The 27,218-nt window shown below is 36.2% G+C and overlaps 1 protein-coding gene across 5 annotated transcripts in view; it reads right to left on the reverse strand.

Annotated features, from left to right (window-relative positions):
* pard3bb (par-3 family cell polarity regulator beta b) overlaps window positions 1-27,218 on the reverse strand; it is a 702,275-nt gene that overhangs the window by 384,670 nt on the left and 290,387 nt on the right. For all 5 annotated transcript variants that reach the window (XR_015499247.1, XR_015499248.1, XM_087267580.1 and 2 more), the window contains 2 exons: window positions 21,964-22,103; window positions 21,717-21,845 (listed from right to left, as the gene is read on the reverse strand). Coding sequence is in view for 3 of the 5 variants with exons in the window: in XM_087267580.1 (XP_087123706.1) it covers window positions 21,717-21,845; window positions 21,964-22,103 (269 nt within the window). In the remaining 2 variants the exon portion in view is untranslated. The remainder of the gene's footprint in view (window positions 1-21,716; window positions 21,846-21,963; window positions 22,104-27,218) is intronic.

Here is a 27,218-nt window from a genome sequence, read left to right on the forward strand (position 1 = left end):
GTGAAAGTGCAATAAGGCAAAGAACTGAAACTGGTGTGTGTGAGGTGCATGATGGGATTTATAGTTCTTATCAGTAGCTATGTTTCCATCCACCTATTGTTATGCGCATTTCGAATATGCGCATAAAAAAATGGTTGATGGATACACCAAGATGGGCATAGACTTTGAAAATGCACACAAAAACATACGCGCATAACTGAGTAAGACAACAATTTTATTTGATAATAAAAAATGCACATAAACTGCAATGGAACACTTTTACCGCACAAACTTCAGTATGTGCATTAAAACATGGGATTTTGTTATACGAGAGCATGTGATGATAAAAATGCATGTGAATGGACTAACCAGAAAGCTCATCATATTGTAAAATGTTGTTTTGGTCATTCTAAAATGCCTAACTATTTCAATATTAGTGTTATTATATTATTACTTACCTCCAGGATTGTAAAGAATGTCCGCATCTCACGCCTTTAAACACCACCATGAGTTAATTTTGTGTGGGCATTGTCTTGAGGAAGTGACGGATTTGTTCTCTTTGACTCATTGGATGAAAATGCTGCTTTATTCGCATGTATTTTATGTGACATTCTGGTTTTGCACACACGTTTAATTCACATCTTTAGATGGAATCATGGCTACTGGCAGATTTGTAGTTCCTCCAGCGATCTGCAACTGCTAGATCGCTGTTGATCATGAGAACAATTATTTATTTATTTATTAATTTATTTCAAACGAATGCCTAGAAAAATACAGAATTTTTTTTTAAATAATAAATAAAAAAATAGTAATTAGACATTGTAAATATCTTCAAATTTAGGATATCTATATTCCATCAAAACCATTTTAAGTCTAAAAATCTATACTGTTTCAGTCTCTGCTTTGAAATTAACTTTTAAACGGATACAGTATTATTTTTTACTAGTTTTATACTTAATGATCTCTTCTACCATAACCCATCTCGTCACATAAGGAATACAAATTAAATGTAAAAAACATATATATATATATATATATATATATATATATATATATATATATATATATATATATATATATATATATATATATATATATATATACATGCATGATATGAATAAAGCTTAAATCTAATATCCTTTGACTTTGACAAAAAAGGCTAGAAAAACTGCAACATTACCTATTATAAAGACCAAAATATATTAATAATAATATATGGATAGAATACATGCTACTGTATCTTCTGATACAAGCTTTATACTTATAATAAAATATAAATATACTTATAGGGTATACTTAATGATTGTTTTACTTTCTTGATATTGATTTACATAAAAAGGATGAACTCATGTACTTTCCCCACAGAAACAAGAAACTGAAAATTACAGTGGTCTCAATCGCCTGAGGACATTTCTGTTTCTATCCCATGCACATTCAATTGAGACTAATTTCATTAACCACCAGCAAGAAGTATAGTGCTGTCATTCACACACAAAGCAGAAAATAAGAAATATTGTATTACCCCTGCTTTTATTACTGTCTTTTCATAACTGACACAGTATTAGATATTATGCAAAACACAATGCCGCTCCATAAGAGAGTGCAGCTGGGCTGGTATTATTATCTGCAGTGGGTCTGTAAGCGCTGGATCAACTCAGGCCAGAGCTGGACATCTATAGAGACCAGGCGGATTTACTGTGAGCCAGAATCAGACATGAACTCATACAGACATTCAGACAGATGGACAGATCTGCAAGCCTGAGCCGCTCAAATCATGCTCATGCCAATGTGGATCTAGGGGATCATTCAAATATTTAAGAAAGCATGGCGATGATCAAAATATAGTAAACATTTGGACAGCAATATATCAGTACTCCATTGTAGCACTTGATGTGAGCATTGCCTTTTTACCAATTACCAATTACCATTACCAATGATCAATTGATGGCTTCCTTGTTATTAGTTTCTTTGGATAAAAGCTTTGCTAAATGACTAAATGCTTAAATATAAACATTAACTGATAGAAAGAACGGACAGACAGACAGATCTTGTAACAATTTGCACAAACAAATTTCATGTACATTTTACTATTTTATATCAGGTACAATTAGCTTATCAATATCATGTCAAATTTCTTAATGTCTAAACTAACACTACTGATTTACGTTAAACGTTTGTCATCTGTAATTTTGAATCTACATTTAATTAAATTAATCAAGTAATGTCAAGTTTCAGCAAAAGGAACATTGCTTTTATCAATTTAAATAAATAATATTAGTTACAAATTAGTACATTTGGTGTAATTTAAATTCATTAAAGGCTAATTTATACTTCTGCGTCATACGCACGCGTATGCTACGGCGTAGCGTACGCATCGACCCATAGCCCTACGCCATGGCCGTCGGCGTCGCTGACGTGCACCTCTCAAAAAAATGTAACTACACGTCGCAACGAGGCGTAGCGCAAGCTCTGTGATTGGTCGGCTTGGTAGCGCTGACGAGTCTGGGCAGGACCGAGAGCCACGCGAGTGGCGCAAGCCCGATGGAGCAATTTTTTACAAGTGTGAAGTCCCGTGAACGAGCTCCGGATAGAAAATTTAGTTTTGTGTTTACCTCATAGCTAAAGTTGTTGCACGCCCGCCAGTTCCTGCCTCAAACTGAGCGAGTTTGAGCCACTTGTACATCCCGGAAGCGTTCAGAAAGAACAAAACACAGGCAAAGAAACTTGACACAGAGACACATTAACACCTCACTGCCAACTAGCGTTTTGGAAGTGTTAATGCAGACTGACAGAGACAGCGCGCAGAAGTATAAATGCACAGCTACGCGCATTGCATGCGGCGTTGATTACGCCGGTCACTTGACGCAGAAGTATAAACCAGGCTTAAGACACAAAATTTACTGACTTAAATTGTGCTAATTCACTTTATTTTAAGCAAATTGAACCCATGAGCAAATTTACTTTAAAAATGCTTTCTGATTTTAGAGCTAGCATTAGCACAGCAATAGGTCTCTGAGTGAAGCGTAAGACATTAATGCTGATAATAAAAAAGCCGAGACCCAAAGCATGAGTGTTACTCTTCTGCAAAGTGGTACCTTCAAAACTACAAAAGACTTACTCAAAACTCTTCTTAATGTTCAAACTAATGAAGATTCAACTCTAACAAGACACAAGACTTTCTTTCTAATGTAAACACCTACAATTACTTTTATTTCCAAAATATTCTCCTTAACTAAAACAGTTGCAAAGTATGCTGGAAACTACACAGTTAAAACATACTATTACTAATTTGGCAACAATTAATAAAATATTTAAATATTACAAGCAAATGAATATTAATATTTAACTTCCAACCACACATTAATTTTACAAGTATATATATATATATATATATATATATATATATATATATATATATATATATATATATATATATATATATATATACATATTATACACATATATATATACATATTGTTATCCTTGACACTTAAAGCTGTCTGCCTTAAGAAAAACTTTATCTTTCTTTTTTATATATTTCAAATATAATTCATTAAACGAGAGAGAGAGAGAGAGAGAGAGAGAGAGAGAGAGAGAGAGAGAGAGAGAGAGAGAGAGAGAGAGAGAGAGAGAGAGAGAGAGAGAGAGATGGATGGACAAACAGATGGAAGGGAGGTAGGGATGGACAGAATGTTGAACAGACTGACAATGAAGAAAATCTTAAATTGTTAAGTTTTTCCCTAACAAAATCACTGTGATCATAGACTAAACGCATCATGCATCTCTAGTAGTGCACATACAGCATTTGTCCATTGCTCTCTTACTCTTTTCTCTAAACAAAGCCATCAGTATGGACTTCATTTCACCAAATGGAGCACATACCCCGATCATAATCAGGTTGGAGCATCAACAAATACCCAGTGCCTTTCATCAGACCCAATTACCTCTTCACCGGGAGCCGAATACATTTCCCCTTTTAATATGATGTCTCCGAGAGCCGGGCTTGCGGCTGCGAGAGACTCTTGCTGCGTACCATCAACCTCTCGGCTTACTGCACACATGCTAAAGTGCACTTTTTACCCCACGCATGCATATGGAAAAGACCATTCACCTTGCAGACCGCGGTTTCATTAAAGGCAACACAGGGGTAAAAGCACAGACACACACGTAACCTCTTAAACAAAGAGAGGTCTCTGCGATGGCAGCCAACAGATGAGCAGAAGGCAGAAAGAAGTAAAGTTTGTCCAGGAGTAAATGGATTCTGTTTAAGTGGAGATGAAAGCAGACCATTGAAATGAGGACGCTGTAAAAAACTAAGAGGTCTGGATTGACGTCCATAACCTTGTTGCTCAGGAAGCGGCTTTATTTACTCGTAAAGAAGCCAAGCCTGGAAAAGCAGGACTCGTGGGCCATGAGACTTCAGAAGGCCGATGATACCAACATCAAAGGTTTATTGAGGAAGTAATGCAGGTAGTAACAAGGAAAGTCTGGATATAAGATTAAGGCTGCACTTGGACTAGTACGTTTTAAAATGAAAATCCCCATCTATAATGGCGTTTCAACTACATTTTGGAGATCTCCATCCACACTAAGACTGAAAATGCATGTTAGAAGTTAAAGTTGGTCTAAGGTTATTGAACAAAATTTGTGCCCATAAACAATCATTAAATAAAGCAGAAATGGTAATGGAATGCAAAAAAAAAAAAAAAAAAGGTTCATTTATATTTTTGTTGAGTGCACATTGACAAGATTAGGAAAGTTCTGGTTGACAGCAAACTATAAAATAACAAATGAAAAAAGACATAGCTGATGTGATGCAATGTCTGCTATCTCAGGTTTTGTTTGAGCTTGTTTGGGCTTTCAAAAATGAAACAAAAAAATCTCTAATGGTCAACTGTAATGGTCATATCATCAGATAGCAAATGTAGGCTGCTAGGAATTTGTTTTCAAAAGCCTGTGCTTTGGTCACAACCCTGGGATTTTTAAACAAAAACAAGGCCTGCAGCTTTTTAAATAGTATCCACTTGGATTCATCTGCACCAGTGGTTTTCAAACTTTTTTCACCAAGTACCGCCTCAGAAAAAAAATGTTGCTCCAAGTACCACCTCAATGACCTGTCAGCATTGGGATATAAAAATATGGGATACGCCCCCAATAACCATTACAAATATGGGGAGGAAAATAGCTTCACATGATAGAATACATAACAAACATTTAAAAATTGTAAATAAAATAAAAGGTTTAGCTTATTAAAATCAATTCACTAATCACATCAGTGTAATTGTACATGTTAAAGGGTTACAAGTGTGTTTTTTTTTTTTTTTTACTTTAATTATTTAGCGATTCCTCCTCGTACCACTAGAAGGAAGCCTGCGTACCACTAGTGGTACACGTACCACAGTTTGAGAACCACTGATCTACACTGAAACAGAACCTGGAAGTTTCATTACAAAAATGGCCTCCAAAACTTCAACAACTCCATAGTGTAGATGCCAAGCATAAAACAAAAACACACCGATGTAAACAGCCTATGACAACTACTTCGTTTTGTGTAGGATGAGCCAGAGATGCGAACGCTGTCACAACAACATTATCGCACGCGTTAACCACTCGCGCTAACCACTCGTCTTCACAGCTGGAGTTGTGGGAGAGATAAGGCTTTGTCAGGGCCCTTATTACCCCGCCTGGTGCCATTGTTAGCGGGGCTGTTCTGAAGTACACAAAGCCGCCTGCTTGAAGGGGCACGAGGGTCTTTTGTTACAGGCTCCGCACTCCATTTTTAATCTGCCTCTGTCGTGCAGAAACACTACAAACTGAACAGGAAATGAGTCCTCATTCTTTTGCCTTTGTTCATGTAGTCATATCTAATATCACTATTACTATTTCATCCCGCTGGAGCCACAGACGGTGCTGGATCCCCCACTGGGCGGCCATGCTGTTGGAGAGAGATTAGGCCTGGCGGTATGAGGGGTGCATGAGGGCCTCGGTGTGTGGCTTTTGAAGAGCAGAGGAGGATGGAAGTCTCACCTGGCAGGTAGAAATATGTCAGGTTCTCAGAGCGTTAAGCCACCTGCAGATTCTCCTTTCCGCTTTTTGAATGGGTCGAACAACCACCACATGTGTCTTCAGTGAGACAGCACTGGACACTGTGCTGAATAAAAGAAAAAGACTTCATCTCTCTCAGGAGATCTTATTGTGTGCTTTCATTCACATGGGATCATCTCTGTCTAACTCTTCCACCTTCTGACTGACTGACCGTCTGATGGCTGCCCTTTGTTGACTTTTGACTTGATTTTTTACTGACGATGATATCTGTTGTATCAAAGACTATAGAATACACAAGACATCTCAACAAACACACAACGTTGCCTCAATGTATCTTCATTTTACTTTTTTGTTTACTTTTCTTGTTTGTTTACTTTCTCTATTGACAATTTAATTTGATTATATACAGTTTATTATTTCATATAATCTAATTATTGTACACTGTTTGCTTATAATTAGATGTGTACTGTATGTATTTGAAGTGAAATATAAAATAAAAAGTTTGATTATATACATTTGTGTGCCATTTTTACGCTTAGAAGTTTATATATGCAATTATTTTATTAAAAAGGAAAAATGAATGAACAATATTTAGTACTAAACAACACTAGAAAATTATTACTGCTTATCCTGTATTCTAGGCAGTATTGATAAACTGCCAGGAAATGAACATTAATACATCTAGAAAGAACACGGAGGTGGCGACGTTGCTTTTGAAAAGAAATACAACATTGTACAGACATCGCTACATTGTAGATGTGTTTTTGAATGGGGAATGGGAAATGGGGAAAAGTGTAACGGTCATTATGGAGCCAATCATCAATCGCTATTGACTGACGTTTCTCCAGGAAGGGGGTGCGAACCTGACATGAGTTTCTGCAGATTTTGTGTCATTTGGACATTTAGAATTGAAACTAAAGACACAGTTGCTTAATTTTATTGTTGATTCCTAACTTAAAATTGAATCATAAGCTTGGCAAGAAATTTTTGAGAATTTTATGTTTCCCCATGGCCCAAGCATACTGCCCGAGAGGCGTTCCAAAGATGGCCACAGAGTGAAATGACATGCCTAAAAGAGAATTTGGTTGTATCAAAAACTATAGAATACACAAGGGGCCCTATCATACACCCGGCGCAGTGTGGCGCAAGACGCGGCGCAGTAGTCTTTTGGTAGTTTTAGCTTGGCGCAAGAGTCATTTTGAGGCGTTGCGCTACGCTGTTTAAATAGCAAATGCGTTAGCGCTCATTTGTGCGCCCATAGGCGTTCTGGACCGCTGGCGCATCGCTATTTTGAGAAACTATAACAGATTTTTCATTAGACCAAAACTAACCTGGTCTAAACTCCGGCGCAGAGTTGCACCTCGCTTACCCACTGCTTAATACGCACAAGAGAGCAATAGGCAAATATCTTTACTTATGAAAAAAATTAAATATTAAGGATATATATAGGATATAATAAGAATAGATATAGGATATAAATATAAAAGATTAAAATATTACAAAACATATTATTTTCTAGCCTACATAAATATGAAAAATCACTGCTTTTATGTCTTCTTCATCTCAGGAGGCTTTTTCAGTTCATTCATAACAATTTGCTTTTGTATAATGTTATTACTATTAGCAGTATTATTTAATATATCCATATTTATATTTATTTTATTAAAAACAAGCTTAGATTTGCCCACCTGTCAGGTTTTAGACCATATGGGGCATGGCTGGTGTATTTGGAAATAACTTCATTTATTCGTTTGCTAGAAATTAGAACTGAATTTAGAAATAGTTTTGAAACAAATCTTTGCGCTTAACAAACGATATTAATTATTTATAGGCTAACTGATGTCTGTGCGTAAAGGTTTCCCTATCCAAGAGCGAATGTGAAAGTAGTTCCATTATCTCTCATTCTCATGCAGTAGATGCTCTGTTTAACAGTTTTCTGTTAAAAAACTGTTAACTGTTAACTGTTTGCTTGTGAAATGCTCATTTTTTCCACTTAGACTTACTTTGCATCCTGTAAATAGCGAATGCGCTCGTTGCGCGACGCAGCTGGGTCTTAAAGGGAATGGGAGATGAGACTCTAATTGGTTTATTCTTAAAACACACCTATAACTCATTAAAAAAATAAACTCAACCCTTTTAGCCCATGCGCCTTGGCGCAAAGCGCATTTTCCCGTCCGTAAATTAACAAAAATGCGTTCTGACACGCCCTGAAAGCGTTTGCGCCCTGCGTTTTGCGCTCTGCGCATGGACCGTCAAAATAGAGCCCAAGATGTGTCACTCGTTTAGTTTTGAATGGGGAAAAGTGTAATGGTCAATATGGTGAAGCACCGCCTACTAGTAAGGGAGACAATCATCAATCGCTATAGACTGATGTTTCACTGGGGAGAAGCTCAGACGAGACGTGAGCTTTTACAAGATTTTGCAGTCAACAAACGCACTGGAATCTCAGCAAATACTTGCTTCACAGATATAAGAAAAAAAATTAATAAAGCTTGAAATTTGTACTTTTGAATGAACCCAGTGCACTTGAAAACAAAAGATGTTTTTGTAATCTGTCTGAAATAAACGCGAGATATAGTCCGTTCTCTTAGACGCACATTACATGACAGCAACTACTCAAATGCCCACAGACTTGTGAACAAAGAGTCGCTTTCATTTCTAGAGGAGATTCACCATCAAAACCAAGTTGTGGATTGCTCTTACCATCAAAAGAGTTGTGGATTACTTCAAAAGAGCAGCATGATCGGACGATCACTAACCAGAAGATGATAATGTGTAAAATGGCCATAAATGAGGTTGATGTCGTGATCTCATTCCTTTCGAGTGCGCTTGCACATTAGTAGGGCAACCGGAAATTTTTTTTTTTTTTTGATTTGAATGTTTAGAAACTAAACGATGAGAAAGCTGATGTTTAATTGTGTTAGTGATTCCAAATATGTAATGTAATCGTAAACTTGGCAAACAGCTTTAGAGAGTTTGATGTTTCTCCATTCAGACAGAATGCCTGAGAGGCGTTTCAAAGATGGTCACTGAGTGAAATAACTTACCTTAAAGGGACTCTTGTTTTATGTACATGACAGTTTCAAAATATTGAAAGAAAAATTTGTGTACGTAATCAAAGCTAATCAAAGGTCCAGTGAAGTGCTTTGAAATGTGCATTTTTTATTCAATGTTTGACAATCTCAACAAAAGAACAGCTCCTCCCTTTTTTATCACAGCTCTGCCAGTAAGAGTGATTCAGATGAAGCACATCAAATGAAAAGCAAACGAGAAGCGTCTTGAAGGGGGCAGGGCAGGTTAAATACTAGAGAGCATCTAATTGGTCAAGATTTGATAAGAAACTGAAGTATGAGCTGACGTGAAAAAATCTTTGCAAAAAAGCTTTGAATGTTAATATCAGATTAAAATTTTCTAAATCCGAATTTTGTCATTGTTTTGGAGCACAGTAACAAACTGAAACTAACATCTATATCTGTTTATTTTAAAAAAAATATATTTTTTTATTTTAAGGACAACAGTTTCTTGGAATTTTTAGTAATAAGAAATGTTTCTTGCATCAAAATCTGACTCACATAAACCATTATAAAAATTATACCATTATATTATTATTATCACCAGCATGGAACTACAAATCCTGTAATGCACCACACACTCACACCTGTTCCGGTTCTTCTTTGATCACACACAATGGGGAGCTACTCAAAGACTGATTACATGGATCATATACAAAGAACACAAACACACAGACTTGGCTGAGTCTTCTTATCTGTTAAAACTGGTACATTAAGACACGTTTTTCCTTGACAATGCTCTCCATGTTTTGCCCCACACCTTATTTTACTGTTTATCCTGCCTGCCATCTGTATTGACCATTTGCCTGTTATCTGACTATGCTTCTGATATTCCCTGTTACGGTTTGCTCCTGATTGCAACCACTGCCTGCCTGACCATTCTTTGTCAAATAAAGTACTGCACGTGGATCCTCAACTCTGTTTCCAGCGTCCCTTAGTTACAATTATAAAAATCAAATTTTTTTAAAATAAATAAAACAGTGTCATATGTTATCATGTTATTTGCAAATGCAGTGCTATTTATACATTTATATTTAGTATTTTCTAATAACACTCACAAAAAATGTTTGCTCAGCAATATCTTCCACAAACCTTTTATTCTTTCATAACCTGTTACCTTATATTGTTTCTGTCCATATTTTGCCATTTTTCCTCTATGCAGCTATATTTCTTGACAACTGACAATGACATCTCTACCTTCTGTCACCATTTCTTTTCTCCACTCAGCCCTTTCCTTTCCTCCATCTACCTTTTTTCTCTTTGTCTCATCATCCGTCACTCCTCTATCATGGTTTCTATCTCCTTGGCCTGTTTTTCACATTTCAATCACTCGCTCTTTCAGCTTTTGCTTTTAAAATGTATCTACAGTCATCTTTCACTGTCTGTGAGCTATTATTCCCATACATTAATCTCCCTGACTGCCGTATCTCCATCCCGACAGTCCAGTCGCACACAGAGACGTCAATCCATCAGTCAAGCAAACAGTTCAGATATTCAAAGCTCCATGCATGTCGCCTGCTTGCTAACCAAATCAAACTGTTATTGCACAGAATAAATACCAAGTGTTAAATAGAAAACTGAAAACTAGCTCCATATCTCTTAACAAAGGTAGCAAATACATTGTGAAACGGACCAAGCACTGAGACTTGTAGTACCCCATACTTAATCTGTGGTCAACATGACACCTCTTGAACAATGCCAATGTAAAACCACAAATGCAACATCCTTTTTAGCTGATCTAAGTGAATACTGTTCTTTATAATATCACATGCAATAGTAAAGAGCAAAAACTAAAGAGCGAGAAAGATGCGACAATGATCGCATGATAAGAACAAGTCATTTGTAACTTTAATGAGTGAGGATTCAGTGATATGAAATGGCCTAAATCCTTACTGGAACATACATTAATCTCCTTGACTACTGTATCTTCATCCTGACAGTCCAGTCACACACACACATCAGTCACCGAGTTGAGCAAACAGTTCAGATATTCAAAGCTCAATGCAGCCAGCAACTGCTCGCTAACCAAATAAAATCATTAATGTCATTGCACATAATGTGCACACGCTAATTTCAATCCACTGAAGGGTTTTAATCGCCTGTGCGCATGAAGAACTAGTGGTTTGTGGGTAATGAGTCGCAGTCAAGCTTCAGACCACTGCATACTAACTAATCAGTGGCAGCGATGCAGTGAAGGGTACGCTGAACACTGTGTGCATGAGAGCTGTAATTGAACAATGAGAGTCCTAATTCACCAAAGAATTTACTAGAACAATGTGTGAACAAGAGCAAATTGCCTTTAATATGGTGAAAACAGTCATTTATCCTCATCACTTATCACAACAGAGACATCTTAAAGACAATAAAGTAACCTTGAAACCTTTGAGAAGCATGAGCAATATATTATTATGCTTACAAGCAAGCAGTGAGATGACATAAGCATTAAATGACATACTGACATTTTTTTTGAGTGATTATTCTTTACTCCAAATTTTGTAATATTTAAGTTACCAGAAATTCAATGTTTTATATTGACTTTGCTCTCGGTTAGTTTTGCAAAATGGTATGTTTCATCTGGCCTTGAAGAAATACAGAGTACAGGAGATATATCCAGATGCAGACCCTCAGACCCACACACGTTTCAGAACACAGAATCATGATCTAGGCCAGGGTAAACCATATATGATTAATGACGGATCAGTCTTCTTCTAATTTTTTCTTGTTTAACGGCAGCTATCTTCTTAGGAGCATTAAGCCACATACAATATTTCACAAATCAGGTAATCCAGACTGTCCGGGCTACGACTGTCATTCATTATTCTGTGAACAGTTTAGGGTTTACATTTTTAGTCATTATTTCATTATTACATTTTAACGATCACTTTAACATACAGTATGAGCAGCTTAACAATTAACAAATTAACAATTATGACTTTATTCACGTATACACAAAGCAAACCCTATAGACAGTCTAATTGTAGGATTAAGTGTAATAAACTAATTCAGGATCTTAATGTTGTCATTGCTTAGTTTATATATTTAGTAAAATATAAACAATAACGTGTCACATTAAAATGAATTATTATAGTTAATAATATGAAATTAATATAGTTTAAAAGTGATACACTACTTTATCTTTTGCTAAACTTTAGCAACTGTTAGTAACAGGTCTTTTTAAATTAAATATTAACAGTTAACTTGTTTTTATTACTGTATTTGCTGCAACTATTATTACCACAAATTATCAGTACTTTATTATTCAAAAACAATATATTACTTACTATAAATTAGTAAGTAATATAAATATATATATATAAGAATATATTGATAAAGAGGTCCAAGAAGACGTTAATAGCATTAACATTCGTCATTAACCATTTATGGTTCGCCCCTGCCTCGATTGTGTGTCTTAATGCGTGTGTGGGTCTGCAGCTGGATATTTTTGGAATACAGTCTGTGTTATGCTCCAAAGTAACTCCATGTTTCTAAACAATACCTCACAAAGGTGTACAATGGTCCTAGAACTGAGCCTTGCAGTACTCATTTAATACCTCTTAATTTACGGCCCTACAAAATGATAATGATCAAGAAAACACAATTTGAACCAAGCCAATGCAATTCCACTAATGTAATATCATTTCTGAGGCAATCCAAAAGAATTGCTGTGGTTGACAATATCAAATGCAGTACTATTGTGCAGTAAAATGAATAGAGTGATGCATTCACAATCAAATGATAATAATCAGAGTGATAAGTGCTGTTTCGGTGCTATGAAATGGCCAAAATGCTGACTGGAACATCTCACAGACATCACTTCTTCCCAAAAAAGCAAAGTTGTGAAAATATGACTTTTCTTTTTTTTTTTTTTTTTTTTTTTGTATTTCCAACAGAAAGAGCATATTTAAAACTGGTTTGAAGTTAACAAGTGTTGCGTTAATGAAAGATTTCATAACAGCAAGTTTAACACATTTCGGACATATTCTGAACAAAATAATAATGAGATAACAATATTATGAGAAGATTATGAGAATAAAATTCGATACGTTTTTTATTTATTAGTTATCAAATAAATGTGTAAGGTTGTGCTTCTTTAAAAAAGGTAAGATGATTTTCAAGAAAACTGTTCTTCCATGGAATGTGAAATGAGTCTAGTTTTGATTTCTATGTGTTGCTATTTTTTCTAAGTGTTCCATTATCTAGGCTGCTATCTTTGGGACAAAAATATATACTAAAAAACAGTTCTATTAAACTGCTAAAAATACATTCACCTGTCACTTTATTAGGTACACCTGTCCAACTGCTCGGTAACACAAATTTCTAATCAGCCAATCACATGGCAGCAACTCAATGCATGTAGTCAAAACAATCTGCTGCAGTTCAAACCGAGCATCAGAATGGGGCAGAAAGGCGATTTAAGTGACTTTGAACGTGGCATGGTTGTTGATGCCAGACGGGCCTGTCTGAGTATTTCAGAAACTGCTGATCTGCTGATATTTTCACACACAACCATCTCCAGAGTTTAGAGAGAATAGTCTAAAAAAGAGAAAATATCCAGTGAGCAGCAGTTCTGTGGGCGCAAATGCCTTGTTGATGCCAGAGGTCAGAGGAAAATGGCTAGATTGGGTTCGAGCTTATAGAAAGGCAACATTGTTACAACCGAGGTATGCAGAAGAGCATCTCTGAATGCACAACATGTCCAACATTGAGGCATATGGGCTACAGCAGCAGAAGACCACACCAGGTGCCACTCCAGTCAGCTAAGAACAGGAAACTGAGGTTACAATTCGCACAGGCTCATAAAAATTGGACAACAGAAGATTGGAAAAAGGTTGCCTGGTCTGATGGGTCTTGATTTCTGCTGTAACATTCAGATGGTAGGGTCAGAATTTGGCATCAACAACATAAAAGCATGGATCCATCCTGCCTTGTATCAACGGTTCAGGCTGGTAGTGGTGATGTGATGGTGTGGGGGATAATTTCTTGGCACACTTTGGGCCCATTATAACCAATTCTGCATTGTTTCAACACCACAGGCTGCCTGAGTATTGTTGCTGACCATGTCCATCTCTTTATGACCACAGTGTATCCATCATCTGATGGCTACTTCAAGCAGGATAGTGGTCCATGTCTTAAAGCGGCCTCCACAGTCACTAGTTCTCAATCCAACTGCACCTTTGGGATGTGGTTGAACGAGAGATTCGCATCATGAATGTGCAGATGACAAATCTGCAGCAACTGCGTGATGCTTTAATGTCAATATTGACCAAAATTTCTGAGAAATATTTCCAGTACCTTGTTAAATCTATGCACAAAGGATTAAGGCAGTTCTGAAGGCAAAAGGGGGTCCTATCCCGATACAATTATTATAATATTCAAATATATTATGATATTATATATATATTACAATATCATAATATTACAGCTTTTGCTGTATTTCTCATCAAATAAATGTGAACAAGGGTCTTTCAAAAACATTGAAAAATTTAACCCCTAAATTTTGAAAACCAGCATACATGCATTAAAATAAATACTACAACACATTATTAAACTGTCCATTCATCATCAAACCTCCATTTTTGCTCTGTACAAAAAGCTAGTCAAAACACTTGCCCACTATGGCGCAGTACAGTTTGCCGCCAACTAATGACTCATAAAACCCTCTCATGTCGCTGTTAATTCATCTAAATAAATACATGAAAGATGTTGACAATAGAGACTGCAGCTCATTTCCTGCGAGGGGCCAAAGTTTGAGTGGCATTGCTTTAGTAATAGTCAAGCGCTGCCGTTCTCATCGTTCAGTTATTTCCAGAAAGCGCTGAGTGGGCTAGAATTGGGATGACTGTGGAACGACGGGCACTTCTCTTAGGGAGATACAGGAAAAGCCAAGGCACAGCTGCATGGTTGCAGTCCCTGACTTCGCACAGCCCCTGCATGCTCCAGCACTTCCTGTAGGAGCACCCGACCTCCTGCGCCACTTCCTGTCCTGTTCTGAATCAACAAGCAGGGATAAGAGCAGGAAGTCAGACTACAAGTTGGGCAGAAGGGAGTGTGCAGTGCTCTGGCGGCTGGGTGTGTGTGGGGGTCGCCTGGTTCATCAGGAAAGATATCAAACAGACCAAAAACAAAGGGAGGGAAAGTTTGAAGTTAGAGAGAGAGTGACAGGTGAAGATGTCTGAACATCCAAACAGACAAAAGCTAGCATACGCACACGTCCCGCAAGGGTTGAAACAAAGGCAGGAAGCTCGGGGCTTCCCGTCCTCAAGGCTTGAGGGACTAAAGCACAACTATGACCTTCCACGGTTAAGACAGCAAACATAGTTGTGTTGGGGTTTGGAGACAGACATGACCGTGTGGAGACGACACATGATATCACTGCTGATGACCCAAATAACATGCCACTACATTTCCTGTTGGTTTGAAGAACAGGAAGTGCACTGGCAAAGAACATGGCCATTTAGATGTTACAATCTGCTCAATGTTTTAAACAGACAAAAAAAAATTATAAATTACTTATTATTAACTAACCCCAAGTGATTCCAAACAATTATGAGTTTATTTCTTCTGTTGAACACAAGAAGATATTTTGAAAAAGCTGAAATACTGTTGACTTATATAGTAGGAAAAACAAATAATATGAATGTCAACGGTTGTAGATTTCAAGCTTCTTCTTTATTTTATTTTTTTATGTGATATTTATTTATTTTTTAAATAAGATGGAATAAAAACAGGTTTAGAATAAGAAATAACACAAAAAAAAAAAATCTTAATTTTTGGGTGAACCATCCCTTTAAGGAATCATTATTTAATCTGTTTCCACCTGGTATTCACACAGTTGTGTTCGAACTTCATTAAGACCCTTCTTCTCTTATTTACTTTTGCGGGAGTGCTCAACATGTATGAACAGTATGTATGTATGTATGTATGTATGTATGTATGTATGTATGTATGTATGTATGTATGTATGCACGTATGCATGTATGTATGTATGTAGGGTTGTAACAATATACCGGTATGACGGTTTACCACGATTTGAACGTGCACGATTATCATACCATGAACAATTGCATATCAACGGTTTTAACCCTTAAAGACAGAGACAGTCGCCCGCGGCTAAAAATAAGTATTGCTCTTAAATGTTTAATAACTTTTGATCCGCTGATCCGATTCACACAATTCAAAGATTAACATAAAGAAGAGAATCTCAGCTTTCCAGTGCTGTATCACATTCGCGGACTTTCAGAGGCTCCGGAATCAGTGCGGTTACGTCATCAACATTTGACAACGCTGATTTGACAAAGAAACGCTCGTCACTGTGTCTCCGGACAAATCAGACATGATACATTGATGCATTGTCCCTCCTCCATGCCCAGATTGGTTCAAACTCGCTATATCACAACCAATAAGCATAGGTTTCGCTTTTGTTTGTGGACCAAGCTTTTTGAACAACACAGAATGAGAGATAGGCATACATTTATGCGCGGCTAAATAAAACGCAAAAAAAAAAAGTTTTTCATGAAATAATTCTCATACTAAGTACTTTTGCATGCACAGCAGCACAGAAACATGACAAAACAGTGACACAGCAAAGACGAACTGCTGCTCTTGCTGTTTTCAAAAGACGCAAATGAAGATGCAGCTGTTTGTCTGCATTGCAGACAACCATATCCAAATCCATATCGATAGACAACCATATCCATGCTGGCACATAAAACCTAAGGATGTTCCATATTGAATCTAGTTTCGTTATGTAACTATTTATAGTATAGTAAATATTTATATCTATTTTTTACTGAGGATTTGCACCATGTTTATTTGGACTTTATTTGGACTTTGACACATTATTTATTATTTTCTTATTTTTATTTGTTCATTGTAAGTGGTGTTGTTTATAGTAACTAAAAATATATTATTTGGAAAAAGTAAAATTTGCTTCACTGTTCTATTATTTTGTAACATTTGTAACATACCGTATACCGCGAAACCGTCAAACCGTGGTTTGTTTTAGACGATTATCATACCGTGAAAAATTCATACCGTTACAACCCTATATGTATGTATGTATTATTTATTATTTATTTTCACTTTTTAAAAATTACATTTAGCAGAAATAAACAGGATAAGATGAAAAACAATTACAAATAAAACAAGTTGGTGGTTCTTTCTGCTATGGTGACCCCTGATTAATAAAGGGAATAAGCATATATAAAAATGAATGAATGAATGAATGAATGAATGAATGAATGAATGTATGAATGAATGAATGAATGAATGAATGAATGAATGAATGAATGAATGAATGAATGAATGAATGAATGAATGAATGAATGAATGAATGAATGAAAAAGGAGAAGGGACAAGGCAGTCATTATAGGGGTTAGAAAATCAAGTCAAAATGCATCTGAATTATCACATATTGTTTACAATGACATACTCAGTCATTACTTATTGCATAAGTCTTAGATTTGGCATCAGTCTCTTCTTACAGTGTATTTCATTTACAATTTGTATTCATGGAGGCATTGTTGAAAGGATCAACCTGAAAGCACTTTTCGAGTTATGGCTTTTCTACTACTTACCAAAAGCATTTGAATTAAGTATTTGTCAATAGTTGGAAACAATTTCATGAGTGAACAGTATTGAATGAACTAGCTCATGTTACAAGGCTTACAAGAGAGGGAAAGCAACGTATAAAAACTGATGGAAACTACAATTTTGATGCACATATTGACCATCCAAGTACATGCAAACAAAATGTTAAGGCTTTAAAAAAATAATTTAAAATAATTCTCAATTTGAATCAAGTGTTTAAAGTGTCCTGAAGAGACACTTGCTTTATATGATTAAAGGATTCAATATATTCTAATACTCAGACAACAAAATTAATTAAAATGAACATGTAAACATCAAAAATGGTAAAATGAAATTTTCTTATTTTATGTAAAGTACACTAATTTCATGATCCAGTTAAATACACATAAACGTTCTTTAAACTGTTAGTTATTAACAAAAATAAAAAAATTATGATTCCATCTCTAACTACATCAAAAATGTTCTAAATATTGTTTTTATTAAGTATTTTATTTATTTTTTGTGATTAATTATTATACACATGGATGTTCAAATGTGTGACATTCTGGGTTTTGTACATTTGATGAACCATTATTATATTTTTATGTAAATTAAGTATTGAAATAATCATTTAAGCTGAAATACTGTACATAAGACGCATATTGAAACTTTACTTTTTTCTGCTGTATATATAACTCCATATGTGACCTTCAACTGAATAAATAAGCATCCCACTGATGTTTGGTGTGTTAAGATAGCACAATATTTGGCAGAGATTCAAGTATTTAAAAATCTGAGAGTTAAAAAAAAAAAATACATATACAGAAAACTGCCTTTAAAGTTGTCCAGAATTAAGTTCTAATGCTTATCATATATAAAAAATAACTTTTGATATATTAACAGTAATAAATGTACTAAATGTATTGGTGTGGCATGATCTTTTCATAATACAATGCTTTTAGGCATAAAAGAAAAATCTATATTTTCGACTTATTAATTTATGGCTTTTCCAACAAATATACTCATGCAATGTACAGTACAACTCCTGATGTTCTCTAATAATCTATACATTGTTCGCCCTTCGGTCTACAATGCCTGTCTTTACTAAACCTCTAAAGTAATGGTCTCAAACTCAATTCCTGGTGGGCCGCTGCTCTGCATAGTTAAGGTCCAACCACCTCCAACTCACACCTGCTTAGTAGTCTCTAGCAGTCTTGAACATCTTCATTAGATGGATCAGCTGTGTTTGATTAGGGTTGGAGCAAAGTGATGCAGAGCTGCTGCCCACCAGGAATCCAGTTTGAGATCTACAGTTGGAAGTCAGAATTATTAGCCCCCTGAATTATTAGCCCCCCTGTTTATTTTATTTTTTTCTAATCACTGTTTAATGGAGAGAAGTTTTTTCAACACATTTCTAAACATTATAGTTTTAATAACTCATCTCTAATAACTGATTTTTATTATCTTTGCTGTAATGACAGTAAATAATATTTTTATTATTATTTTTCAAGACACTTCTATACAGCTTAAAGTGACATTTAAAGGCTTAACTAGGTTAATTAGGTTAACTAGGCAGGTTAGGGTAATTGTGCAATGGTTTGTTCTGTAGACCATTGAAAAAAAGAAATTAGCCTAAAAGGGCTAATAATTTTGCCCTTAAAACGGTGATCAAAAAATGTAAAACTGCTTTTATTCTAGCCGAAATAAAACAAATTAGACTTTTTTCCCAAAATAAAATATATTATCAGACATACTGTGAAAATTTCCTTGCTCTGTTGATCATCATTTGGGAAATATTTAAAAAAGAAAAAAAATTCAAAGAGGGGCTAATAATTCTGACCTTTTTTTGCCCGAGAGCCCCTTTTTCCCAGAAAAATATTGTAAGGCCCCCCTCCCAATTTAATGATATAATCGCTCATATAAGTTTGCAGTAATGATGACAAAAATTTTTTGCTTTCAAACAAACAGTGTTTTTTTACTACATCTAGATTTGTTTATGCACCAATATTAGCCTAATGTTTCCTAGAGATGGGTTGCAGCTGGAAGGGCAACCGCTCCGTAAAACGTGCTGGATAATGATGATGAATAAATGATATAATGAATGAATGTATAAATGAATAATAGCCTAATGTAAAATATAAAAGCAAAACATCAGTAGGCCATTTGTAACTGAAAAATGTAAGCCTTTGACCTTTAAAATGACCCTATGAAAAATTCAATAACGAAAATATCAGTATTCACACAGGTTTATAAGGGAAAAAAATAATATAGGCTATTACAATTTACTACTTGCATGTTATTTGTTATGCTCTATTAATTAGTGTGAGGAATGCTGTGTGATGAATGAGTGAGAGTCTGTCTTTTTTGTGGAGGATGTATTACAAGTTTTTCCATTTTTGGTCAGCTAGGGCAATGATTCTCAACCTTTTTATCACCACAAACCAGTCAAAGCATGACAATTTTACAACGGGGGGTTGGGGGGTTTTGTAGGTTGCTATACGACCAACAACTGTTTTCTCAGAAGATGACAAACTTACAAAACATAGCTGTCATGTATCTCTGATACAAGTTTTATATATTGAGAAAAGTATAAAGGACTGCTTGTTTGTGTGTTCTGTGTTTGTCTGAGTAAATTAGTCTTACCAAAATTCCATACAACCTAAAGCTGACTGGTCAATTCTTGTCATAAGAATTGCGGTGCGCTCGAGGCCCAGAGAATACAGTAATTTTTCAAAATAAAAGATTTTTCAAAAAAAATAAAAAAAAAAAAGATTGTTCAGACTCGGATAATAAATAAAACGGAAATAATTAAAGATTTCTTGTGTGGCCCGGTACCAATTGATCCACAGACCGATGGTTGAGAACCACTGAGCTAGGAGATAAAATGAGCTAAGGAAACATGATCATTTTCCTAATTGTCCATTGCTAAGATTTTTTATTTTTTTTAAATATGATGCGACCCCCCACAAAGCTGTTGGGAACCGCTGCTCTAAAATATGGAAGCTAAATTAAATTTTAAGCCTCAAATTAAATTTTGCACAAAGAGACAACATCATCATAATCCCAAACTCTTGTGAATTGGTTGTTTTGCCCTTTTCAGTAAGGAGTATTTATTCACACTGTTTAAACAGAGAAAATACTTTTTTAAAGTGTAAAGCATACTTTCTAATCCATGAAAGTACCCGCAGAAGTGTCAAAGTTTTTTAGCAGGAGATTATTCATAAAAGTTAAAGCAGCAGAATCTTATTGTGTGTGTTTGTTTGGCATGGAGTGTGCATGAGTGTTCCAGTAGTTTTTGTTGTGTAAAAAAAAAACATGCTAAAGCTGGCGGGTCAAAATTGACTTGAAGGACAACCCTACTGTAGTACCCTAAATGTGTGCAGCCTTCATGAAAACATAAAGAAGATAAAGATTGTTGATTGAACATTGCAAAAAAAAAAAAAAAAAACATTTTAGAAAAAGTCACCAAACTTAGATAAGTTATGAGAAAAGACTAGATAAAAGAAACATTTAGTATTTGTGTTTTCATTCATTCATTCATTTTCTTTTTGGCTTGGTCGCTTTAATAATCAGGAGTCACCACAATGGAATGAACCACCAACTTATCCAGCATAGGTTTTACGCAGCGCATGCCCTTCCAGCTGCAACCCATCACTGGGAAACACCCAAACATTTTCATTCACACTCATACACTACGAACAATTTTTAGCTTACCAAATTCACCTGTAACGCATGTCTTTCGACTTGTGGGGGAAACCAGAGCACCCGGAGGAAACCTACGCGAACGCAGGGCGAACATGCAAACTCCACTGTATATTTTATCTCAAGCCAACCAAGTCTCATTCAGTGTTCATGAATATGCTGTTTATTTTGTATATTTCTATATTTTAGGCATTTCCAGAACTGGAAAAGAAGAACAGACCAAACGTAGAAAAAACTTTAAGAAAAGTTTATTAGCAGCAGATAGAATAAGGCATATGTGGACTACCACAGGAGTGAAGAGTGCAGCGCAGCTTTAGATGCACTGGATGGAGAAGGAGAGAAGACTCTTACCAGCTCACGAGGAAGGAACATGTCTTCCTGTCTGGCCACAACCAGACACACGCTGTCCCCCTGCTTAGTACTGCGTAACATGGCCACCAATTCCTCCTGAGAGCGGCCGCCGATGTCCACACCATTCACCTAAACAAAAACATTGGTTTTAATAAATTTCCTGAACACATACGGTACACACTAATGTAAAACAACAGATTTTCCCATCTGAAGCCATCATCAACCTTATTACAACACAGATACTCACTTCTAGGATGCGGTCACCTGACTGAAGGCGACCATCTTTGACAGCAGCTCCTCGGGGTAGAATGTTTTTGACGAGGATGGGGCCTGGGCCATGGACAGAAGAATCTCTTGTGACAACAGTGAAGCCCAGACCTTCAGGACCTGTGTGAAGATTGAGAGAGATCAGGATTAAAGAGTTACACATTAAATTACCCAAATTGTCAGCAACAATCTATGAATAGTGTTCTATTTCCCAGACTCAATACATAAATCCATTGAAAAATTTGCAAGATTTTTATATATAAATACAATTGTAGTAAAACACCTGTAAAAGGCACCTGTGAGGCGATCATGCTACCCACTGCACCATGGTGATGCCCAAAAGCTAAAATATCAACATACTTTTTTAGCAACTTTTCTGTCTATATTTTTATGAGTATGTCAAGAGTCTTTGGTTTCCAAAACAAAATGCTGCTAAAAACTATGTTAAACACCTCAAACATTAAAAGTCCAGTGAAATTGTGTTTTTTTTAGATGTTATTATCAGTATGTTAGTCTTCACAGACATCTAAAAGCGAGTGCGATACAAAACAATGATGATTCACATTTAGAAGATATAAACATGTAAAGCTTGCAGTTTGTCACTTCCGCCAATATGGACAAAACAAAAACGTTTATTTTTGTTGTTGTTGTTTTTTTTTTATCACCTCATACTTCAGTTTCTCGTTAAATCTTGACCAATCAAATGCTCACTAGTATCTAACAAGCCCTGCCCCCTTCAAGACGCTTCATTTGCTGTTCTTACTGGCAGAGCAGTGATAAAACAAAATGCGATTAGATGTTTTTATTTTATTTAATTTTTTTAAGGGGTGGTCCAGAATGTAATTTTAAGGCTTGGTTGTGCTTATAAGATGCAAAGCAATGCATGCTCATGTTTCACTTAAAGGAAATCAGGTTATTTTTTTTATAAATCTCACTTTGATTATATACAGCTACTCAGCTAACATAAAAACGACTGATATATTTCCTAGTTCCTCTGAAAATCCTGCCTTCAAGAGGCTCTGATTAGTCATCATCTATCATAATGTGCAATGATTCGCGGATCGGTTCCACATCACGCCTGTACAAGCACGCTCTTTTATCATGTGTACACAGTCAGTCAACCTCATGCCCACTCTCTAAAATCAAATCAAAATGACAAGTGTCTGTGACGAGTGAAAATAGGGTGTGGCTCCTTTAAGAGAGATCGCTATTGTGTGTGTGTGTGTGTGTGTGTACTGTCTGTAGATGTGTGTAACACAACAAGCACATGTTCGCAAGACCGATGTTAATTTTTCTTTTTTTCTGATGCTCGGATTAAGTTATTTTCTGTAATATATACATTGTTGACAGATGATTAAAGCACAAGATGTGGGATGTGACCCGTGTGAGCTTTGATTGCTTTTTTTTGCTGATAGTGTGTGTGTGTGTGTGTGTGTGTGTGTGTGTGTGTGTGTGTGTGTGTGTGTGTGTGTGTGTGTTCACAGCGGTTTGACTGATAAATATGAATTTGTAGCTAAATTGTTAGCGGTGCTAAACAGTATTTCCAGGTGTTTACTTCTTTGCTACAACATAACGTAAACGCTACACACTGTACATGTCATGATCAATTTTAGCAAATAAAAACTCACAACCTTCTGCTTGTTAGAGCTGCTCCTTCTTTGAAGAGATTTTAACCGAATCCAGCACTGAATTGGGAGATATTCTGGAAGCTGTGTTTTGTCATGCTTTCTATGTATTTTATAATTCTCTGGAACATAATTATTATCGAACTGTGAGCACTTCTGTCTTTGTGTCATGTTATTTGGAAGCCCAAATACAGAAACAGAAAATGCTCTGTGGAATATGGCAGCGTTTGGACAATCTGGACATTTTGGATGTTCTCTCTGCTGTAACATTACAGTGCCTCTGGCCATGCCCCTTAGCTGCGCAGTGTGTGTGCGTGCGATAAAAGTGCGTTTGTAATCTTACTAAGTATTTTTTTGTAGTCCCAAAATGCGTTCTTTTGCTAACTCTTTGCTAATCTAAAAACCAAGGTTTCCCTTTGCATTGAACTTTGAGCATTTAACATTTAGAGATGCTGTTTATGTTCACACAGCTACATTACACATCAACTAAAGTTTAAAATATGATATTGTTGTGGACCACCCCTTTAAAGAGGAGGAACCACTATGTAATGCCCTCTCTTTGTTTTCAGTTAAGATTATGTCAAACACTGAATTAAAATGCATGTTAACATTTCAGAGCACTTCAAAGGGCCTATAAAGACTCATTGATCCAACAGAAAAGTACACTGTACACATGGCTGGGTCTGTTTTGGGTCTGTCAGAAACATTAGGGCTGATGGAGACCTGATGAAATCCTGGTGCCAGACGGAGAATAGAGACACCTGGCCTCAGAAAGTGAAAGTATATTTCAAAAAGTCTCATTCACACTATGAAAGACTAGCAGCAGCAAAGCGACAAGCGACCATTAATTTCAATGGAGAGTGAGCGACTTCCGGCAACCTCTGACCACACGAGCAACATCGACCGATGGCGACCAGGTGGGTATGTCGAGCGACACAACAAAGTTGAGAGTCCTTTAACTTCATGCAAATGAAGCAACAGCCAACAGGAGCACCAGTAGATCTTACGCGATCCTCTCTCAGCTTACTCAGAGGTCGGTCGGTTGTATTTGTCCTGTATAAACCTATACATTTGCAGCAGATCTACACCCAGAGAGACAGACAGCTAAAAAGTCACTGCTAGTGTGAATGAGGCATCAGAGAGCATGACATAATTCTAAGATGGTCTGTAATCAAGAAGAAAAGGATAATGCCAAAAAATCTGACTTCAATTTTGAGCTGAAAAAGCTGACCCACAATAGAATCATCATTAATAGCCATTAGAAGATTTTTAAAGAGATTGACATAAAAAAGAGATCTTAAAGAATAAGCATTCCCATTTTTCCTTTCAAGCCAGATAAAAGCAAGATATTAAAAGAGGAGACCGCTGTCTAGCACAGGTGGTGGTCCATTTAAACTGCGCTGCCGCCTTGACCTGTGCATATTGCTTCTTACTGTGGTCTTGATGCTGTCAGCGTGACTGATAGGTAGATTAGAGAGCAGGCTATAGCCCTCAGTTTGACACAAGGCTCGTCTTTGGGGCGGATATTTCCAGTCCTGTCCCTGAGCTCACGGACAAAATGATGGACAGAGCGCTGGGGTGAAGAAACTAAAGAGCGGACAGTGGTTTTTCTTTTACACGCTCTGCATCAGACTACACAGAACAATAAAAATGGAAGTCAGTCTCTGTGAGAAAAAAATGAAATAAAAAATGAGCACAGCTGGAGCGTGCAGTTGGAATTTTATGCTCGTCATTTAGCACAATCGCTTCACGGTCAGCACTTTTCTGTTCCAGCGATGAATTTATATCATCATTAATGGCAGAATCAATAAGAACTTAATAGACTTTGCAGGCTGAAATTATGGCTTCATTCATTTGGTTAGACTGCCAAAACCATCGACTACAAAGTTGAGCAATGTTGGAGTAAGGGAGAGGATCGATTTGCTTTCGTTTAAAAGATCTAGCAGGAATAGCCTTGCTTTTTTCTTTTTTTTTTTGGTAATGAAAGTTTTGATGCACTGTTTATGTTGGGATTTTTTAAAATGGGGACTAAGGATAAGCAAAACAAAATGAACATGAAAGAGACCTCATTTCTTTCCATATTTCTTGCTAACGTCAAACTGAATGAGATTAATAAGACGTATTACAGTTTGTTACATTTAATGGAGCTCTTAAATTGATCAGGAAAATAAAATACAAATTTTGCATTGAAAATGAAAATTCTAACAGATTTGGAATACATTCAAACAAACCATCATGTTGTGAACAACACAGGCTTATTGGACGTGTTCTAGCCTTCAATTTTATGAAACCATAAAAAGTTAATAAATCTCATCATACTGTACATTCGACTACATACCAACAACTACATTTCTTTCACTTTAATGAATTTTAGGCCTAATTCTTAATCTATTTTACCCCTTGGCCCTTGAAGTGTGAAGGGGAAAGGCTTCAAAATTTACCTCTAAGAAATGGGACAGCACTAAAACACCTGCACACGTCATCATGTCGTCGCAAGCTCTTACCTTATATGAGATCGACGATGCTGACTGCTGTAATTATTCCGATTGATAATTTTTTGATATTTATCTTCAGGAAATCACTGACGGCAACGATATTATGTTATCGTAATGATATAATATGGCAATAAGCTCATAACTGTACTGTGCATTTACAATGTGGCCATATTCATCTATGTAAACACACAAAAACAACATTAACATTATAGCAGAAACTGTAAAAAGGTTATTCCCAGCCATTAGACTTTTCTGACAGGGTATTCAAGTTTCATCAAGTAACATGTGAAAGTATGTTGTGGGACTACTATTACAACAGTTATTATTATTGATTCTAGATAGCGAAATTTAGGAGGAGGGGAGTATCATTATTTTGAAGCATGACGGTAAAACATGAATGATGTTATGAATGTATATGTATAAAGCATATGTTTGTTTGTTTGTAATAATGACAAAAAAAAAAAAAACACTCATTTGTGCATCTCCTGACTTGCGTGTGCATCCATGTTGCCGTTGTAGCTGGTGTATTGTGGTAAATTTACGTACCCCTTGGTTTCGAGTGTGGTCCTGGAAAATCTTAAGGGCTTTCTAGAATAGCTAAGGGATAGAATTGGGATTGGGCCTTACAGGGACATATTAGCAATTATGAAAGCATTATTGTCATACAGGTCTTTGGGCAACATCAAATAAATAACACAAAAAAATTAAAGATTTCTATCCAAATATGTTTGCTGAACTTATCTATAAACATATAAACATCTTTTTTCTGACATGGTCAGTTTGCTCATTGTACTCATAGTAAGGTTATGCATGTGTGATGCTGAGCACTCGAGTTCAATGAAGCAAGGTTCCACAAAAGAGATAAAACAAAATTAAGGTAAAACTGCATGGTTGCAGTGCATTTTTCTCTTACATTTGCTCTTTTGGTTTGGTTTATGGAAATGTTTTGGTCAGTAGTTATTTAGATAATCTAGACCAGTGTTTCTCAACCATGTTCATGGAGGACCACCAGCTCTGCACATTTTCCATGTCTCCTTAACCAAACACACCTGATTCAGAATCGTGCCTTGAATCGTGCCGAAGCGCGTTTGTCCCTTCTTCGTTCTACTCCGATG

Source organism: Danio rerio, chromosome 9 (assembly GCF_052040795.2).
Source record: "Danio rerio strain M-AB ecotype USA chromosome 9, GRCz13ab, whole genome shotgun sequence".
Classification (NCBI taxonomy): Eukaryota; Metazoa; Chordata; class Actinopteri; order Cypriniformes; family Danionidae; genus Danio; species Danio rerio.